The sequence below is a fragment of the Limulus polyphemus genome, unplaced genomic scaffold (genome assembly GCF_000517525.1).
Source record: "Limulus polyphemus unplaced genomic scaffold, Limulus_polyphemus-2.1.2 Scaffold14, whole genome shotgun sequence".
Lineage (NCBI taxonomy): Eukaryota > Metazoa > Arthropoda > Merostomata > Xiphosura > Limulidae > Limulus > Limulus polyphemus.
In genome coordinates this window covers 1,884,303-1,890,963 of record NW_013665624.1, presented here as the reverse complement: position 1 = coordinate 1,890,963, position 6,661 = coordinate 1,884,303, and the positions used below count along the sequence as shown (strand labels likewise).

The following is a 6,661-nucleotide window of genomic DNA, read 5'->3' as shown; positions in this document are numbered from 1 at the left end:
TTGTTTATTTAACTACAACTGTTCTGTTTCTAGTTAACTAAGAATTTCCAATACTCATTAAAATATTTGTTTGTTTGTTGTTAAGTGCAACGCTACACAATGGGCTATCTGTACTCTGCCTACCACGAGTATCGAAAGCCAATTTTTAGCGATTTGAGTCCTCAGAGTTACTGCTCAGTCACGGGGGGATCCCCGAAGAATATGAGTGTACTATCTTATTTATATAGTAATCAAAGGAAGATTGACCGATGTTTTATGGAAAGCATACACAGTGTAAAATAAAATAAATTATGTATATTAATATTGTAAATATTTTATTTTATATTTAATTACATCACATTAAATTAAAAGTAGGTTTTGAGTTACATACCATCCGGATGTTTCGGAACAAAATTTACAGTCCTTGTTTTAGCCCGTATGGATTCGCCAGTGCCATCTATCCAGATGTACATACATTGCACCACATTATCAGGCTGAGGAAGACTAAGATATTTCATCAACGTCTGTTTGTTCAACAGAGAGGGACTACCAGTAACCAGAGCCATGTTTGTTACCTGTTAAAAATGAACAGAAATTCGAAATAATAAAAACTTTTAAAGTAAATAACATTAAGTTAAGTATTATTTGAAGTGAGACCGCAAAATACTCTGAGAAATGTGTTGATGTTCAGCAAAATATTTAAAAGCAAAGATAAAAAAAAGCTAGGCTTGAAAGTGTTTGCTTACGACTAGGTTATGCAGCATAAAACTTGAAAATTATGTAAAAGAAGCTTCCAAGCTTATACCCATAAGCATAAGCATGTACAATAAAATACTAATAATAGCAACAACAAAAGAAACGTCTGTTTTCTTTGATAATTATATAGACTGAAGTACTTTTAATACTGTTGGACTACTACTACAAATGAAGTTGGACTACTACTACAAATGAAGTTGGACTACTCCTACTACAAATGAAGTTGAACTACTACTACAAATGAAGTTGGACTACTACTACTACAAATGAAGTTGAACTACTACTACAAATGAAGTTGGACTACTACTACAAATGAAGTTGGACTACTACTACAAATAAGTTGAACTACTACTACAAATGAAGTTGGACTACTACTACAAATGAAGTTGAACTACTACTACAAATGAAGTTGGACTACTACTACAAATGAAGTTGAACTACTACTACTACAAATGAAGTTGAACTACTACTACAAATGAAGTTGGACTACTACTACAAATGAAGTTGGACTACTACTACAAATGAAGTTGGATTACTACTACAAATGAAGTTGAACTACTACTACAAATAAAGTTGAACTACTACTACAAATGAAGTTGGACTACTACTACTACAAATGAAGTTGAACTACTACTACAAATGAAGTTGGACTACTACTACAAATGAAGTTGGACTACTACTACAAATGAAGTTGGATTACTACTACAAATGAAGTTGAACTGCTACTACAAATAAAGTTGAACTACTACTACAAATGAAGTTGAACTGCTACTACAAATAAAGTTGAACTACTACTACTACAAATGAAGTTGAACTACTATTTTGAGATTATGCATTTTAATATATAAAATCAGCAGCAACTTATTTTTCAATAATCGTTTTTAGTACTGAATAGACTCGAATAAACTGATTTTTGATTTTGCCTTGTAGCAAGGATTTATACTACATATTTCAAGAAATTAGCACAAGGCCAAACTTTTTTCAGAGCAGGACAGGTCCTCAAGGACATTTTATATCATTCCTGTTACTCCACGTTTGTTATAAAAATTAGCAAAGAACAAGGGCTATAAGGCATCTTTTAATATTTAATCTAATAATGAAATTATAAATTATCAGTAGGTGTGAGACAAGTTTTCAAAATAAGGAAAAGCAACTCTTCATAGTTCTTAAAACTAGAAGTTGTAAGAAAAACAAAAATCATTACTTTTTGTTACAAATTTCACTGAAAATACCTCGAATAGTAAAGTGATATTCCCAATCTAACTTTCGTATCATACTAATATCTAATTTGCTATTTATAGTAATACTAATTAACCACAAAGTTAATTTAAACACAATCAGTACAGTATACCAAATCTTCGTCTCTCAACGAAGGATCTTACTCAAGGGATGGTGAATGGGTGAACGAGACGTGAATTCAGCGGACACAGAACTATCAGTATTATTCTTGTCCCTGCACTGTCAGCTATTGCTTTCAAGGCAATTGACGACAGTATTAAATGTTGCGAAGGCACTGAGGGAGGGGAATATGTGTGTTATCACGTGACTTCAACTGCGTTTCGCAATTAGTTCGAAGTTTCTCTAGAGCGTATCATACGAGTGTGAATGAGGGAATGTTTTAGTTCAAATACGCACACCTTATTTATATGTAATTGGTTAAAGAACAATAAAGCACTACATATATAGATAGATAGATATATATGTTTGACTTTAAGATCGAGACAAGTAATTGGAAATATCAGTATAATATAAGTCAAAACAAATGGGCATGTAATTCACTGACTTGCTGCACAAGTTTGACGAACGTTGTTCTTAGATTAAGCTTGACATAAAGATGTTGAAAAGTGGCCGCAATAACTTTTATAATATGATTTTGCAAGTTTCATTTAATATTATACTTCAAATGAATATCATGCACAGGAAAATAAATATGGTAATTTCTTGACAGAGATAATAAAGTAACAAAAAGAAAAAGTCGCACCATCATATCACATAGTTCTCAGTCTACATAGTTCTTAATCCTGTTTTACCATCTTACACCCAGTCCTTAATCCTGTTATACTATCTTATACCCAGTTCTCAATCTTGTTATACCATCTTATACCCAGTTCTTAATCTTGTTATACTATCTTATACCCAGTTCTCAATCTTGTTATACCATCTTATACACAGTTCTCAATCTTGTTATACTATCTTATACCCAGTTCTCAATCTTGTTATACCATCTTATACCCATTTCTTAATCATGTTATACAATTTTATACCCAGTTCTTAATCTTGTTATACTATGTTATACCCAGTTCTCAATCCTGTTATACTATGTTATACCCAGTTCCCAATCCTGTTATACTATCTTATACCCAGTTCTTAATCCTGTTATACCATCTTATACCCAGTTCTTAATCATGTTATACAATCTTATACCCAGTTCTTAATCTTGTTATACTATGTTATACCCAGTTCTCAATCCTGTTATACTATGTTATACCCAGTTCTCAATCCTGTTATACTATCTTATACCCAGTTCTTAATCTTGTTATACTATGTTATACCCAGTTCTTAATCTTGTTATACTATGTTATACCCAGTTCTCAATCCTGTTATACCATCTTATATCCAGTTCTCAATCCTGTTATACTATCTTATACCCAGTTCTCAATCTTGTTATACCATCTTATACCCAGTTCTTAATCCTGTTATACTATCTTATACCCAGTTCTCAATCTTGTTATACCATCTTATACCCAGTTCTTAATCCTGTTATACTATCTTATACCCAGTTCTCAATCTTGTTATACTATCTTATACCCAGTTCTCAATCCTATTATACTATCTTATACCAAGTTCTCAATCCTGTTTTACTATCTTATACCCAGTTGTCAATCCTGTTATGTAGTTTACGTTTACACAATAATGAAATGTTTTATAGAAAATACGGACTACGAAAACAGCAATGCCGCTACATTTCCAACCGAACTATATACATACTTAACATGAAGAAAATAAATCAACTTGTAATTCGATTTAAAGTCCATATATATATATATAACTTTACTTTTTTAACTCTGCTGACATTTAATGAGGAATTAACATGATTGGTTTCGTAATAATAACAAAAACAATTGGAAGTGAATTGCATATAAAAACACAGTAATTGTCTACAGTGCATAAATAGCTTGATGACATTCTAAAAATATGCATACAGGAAACCTAAAATATCATTCGAGTGTGAATTAGGGAATTTTTTAGTTCAAATACTCACACCTTATTTATATGTAATTGGTTAAAGAACAATAAAGCACTACACACGCACACACACATATATATATATATATATTTGTTTGACTTTTTATTTATAAAAAATTCTTAGTTCTTTTTAATTATTTCATCCTTATTTTCTCTCCATATTATTTTACCATTAAACGATTTTTTGTAAACTGTCAGTCTCGATTTGCTATTTAGCCAAATTCGCACTAAGTATGAACTTCCACTGCAGGAGAAAATAGTAAAAGTATCTTATTACCATAATAAATAAAAAAAATAATGTGGGACTATGTACTCTTCAAATGACAATAAAATACAACATAAAGCAATACAGAAAGCGTAAACACCAATGATAACATTAAAGAAAAAAAAGAACTGAATAATCAAAGTTTTCAGGAACAGAGGAACAGATTTTGCTGTACAGATATACCACACCTATATAAGTTTGTTTGAGAACAGAGAAAGTAATTCACGTTCTACATGTATGTCCACACCTATGCTACGTTTGTTGGATAAGAAAGGAAGTAGTTATAGCAGTCCCCGTTGTGCAGGTATACCCACACCTATGTAAGTACGTTTGGGAAGAGGAGAATGAGTTCTTTTTGTACAGGCATACATACCCACACCTATTCAAGTTTGTTGGATAAGAAAGGAAGTAGTTATAGCAGTCCCCGTTGTGCAGGTATACCCACACCTATGTAAGAACGTTTGGGAACAGAAGAATGAGTTCTTTTTGTACAGGCATACATACCCACACCTATCTAAGTTTGTTGGATAAGAAAGGAAGTAGTTATAGCAGTCCCCGTTGTGCAGGTATACCCACACCTATGTAAGTACGTTTGGGAACAGAAGAATGAGTTCTTTTTGTACAGACATACATACCCACACCTGTCTAAGTTTGTTGGATAAGAAAGGAAGCTGGGATTATTTTTCACATACACCTAATGTTCGGTTCAAGACAATAATCTAAATCAAGTAGCAAAAACATTGTCTGTTAATTGTGATAATAATTAGGGCAAATTAAATTATATTGATTTATATTATAACGCAGTGTGTTCATACTTAATGATTATCCGGCAATACAATTTAGGATAAACCATAGAATAGTAGAATACCAAAGAAAAAAAAAATCTATGCCAACCATTAGGCGGGACGCATTAAACTAGATTTCTCCTTTGTATAACATGAATACAGAAAACAGTATGTTTGAATCTTAAAGAGCGCTTCAAAGTACCTATTTTTTCATCCAATCATTAATATTTACGTTTTTGTTCTTTAATATATAAATTAACTCTTACATATCTAAATGTTTTGTTTGTTGAAATACACCTATTGTATAATATTGGAAATATATTATTAATTTGTATGTGTTTTACACAGTTCATAGAAGCAACATCGTCCTAATTATTCAGAGCACCAAGTTTAAATATAAACAGATAATTATTGTAGTAAAATCACAAAATCGGATAATACGTACAGTAAAAGGTTTACTTACCTAATGTCTCGTAGAGGATGATATATTAATAGTATAAGTAATTTGTTTTCTCTTATGAGGGTTAGTGTTGTCGATACAAAATCTATTTTGTATACTTTACTCATAGATACGAATTCTTTTGCTCCTGAAATGAAACTATACCGCAATGACAAACGCATCCTCTATTATAAACCGAAATAAGAGTGTGCACGTGATTTCAGTTGTTTCATTCGCTATCTAGGTCCGCGTTGTAAGGGCGAGACGGTGGTTCATTGGATAAAGCCACGTTTGCACGCTTCCAGATTGTTGCCATGCGCAGAGCTAACTTTCGATGGCAAGATAACAACTAAATTCATCCTGCATTAAGCTTCAGTGGAACGCAAATCAATAAGTTCCAAGCCGATACTGTTTGATATTATGTTATCTATGTGTGTGTGTGTGTGTCACATTACACCCAAAAGATTACTCCTCATCGGTACGGGTTACTAATGAGTTAATTTAAACTTCATTTTTGACACATTCGAAATAACCTGAATACTTAGCACTTATCGTTCTATTAACGTGGTTCAACGTAGTTGTGTTTGTCTAAGGCATTGTTATGACCTGAGTCGTTGTGTTTTCAATGCTCAAATCCTAAGTCAAACTCAAAATTTTAATATTGATAATTGTTTACAATCAAATAATTCTGTGTAAATAGACATCATACTTGGTCAAACACCATTCGCAAAAAAAAGGAGTTATTATAAGCAAAAAAAAAAAAGGAGTTATTATAACAGATCTATCTAATTGAAATATTTAAATAATATTAATAAAATACAGGAAGCTATTGTGATTAGTCAATTTGATCAAATCATGCTTTAAATACTTACTATAAGGGAATTTAATATTTGCTATTTTGCATTTATGAGCTCGTTTCACATTCAAAATTTTCAAATGTGTCAATTATCTAAGAAAACGTTAGATAAAATTTCCACAGACTGGTAGAAATACAAAAATTCGTTGATCTGTAATAAATATGAGTGTTTAAGTGTTGCATGTTGCAAATATCTGCAATAAATATGTAACTTGGATGCAGTGTCTTGACGATACTGTGTTGTTTCGAGAACTGCTGCAAAATATTTGTATATGGCTAGGAAGTGTTAACGTTTTTTAGTAATATTTAAAATGACAGTAAGTGGGATAGATTTA

General features: G+C 31.6%; 1 protein-coding gene across 2 annotated transcripts in view; it reads right to left on the bottom strand.

Annotated features, from left to right (window-relative positions):
- LOC106457158 (glutamine synthetase-like) overlaps positions 1-5,642 on the bottom strand; it is an 11,109-nt gene extending 5,467 nt beyond the window's left edge. Inside the window, exons 1-2 of one of the 2 annotated variants that reach the window (XM_013916548.2) lie at positions 5,495-5,642; positions 371-554 (exon numbers count right to left, since the gene is read on the bottom strand). In XM_013916548.2, the coding sequence (XP_013772002.1) occupies positions 371-545 (175 nt within the window). In that variant the 5' untranslated portion in view covers positions 546-554; positions 5,495-5,642. Of the gene's footprint in view, positions 1-370; positions 555-2,117; positions 2,227-5,494 lie in introns of those variants that run through there. The other variant, XM_013916558.2, reaches the window with a different exon arrangement.
- Positions 5,643-6,661: the final 1,019 nt, after the last annotated feature.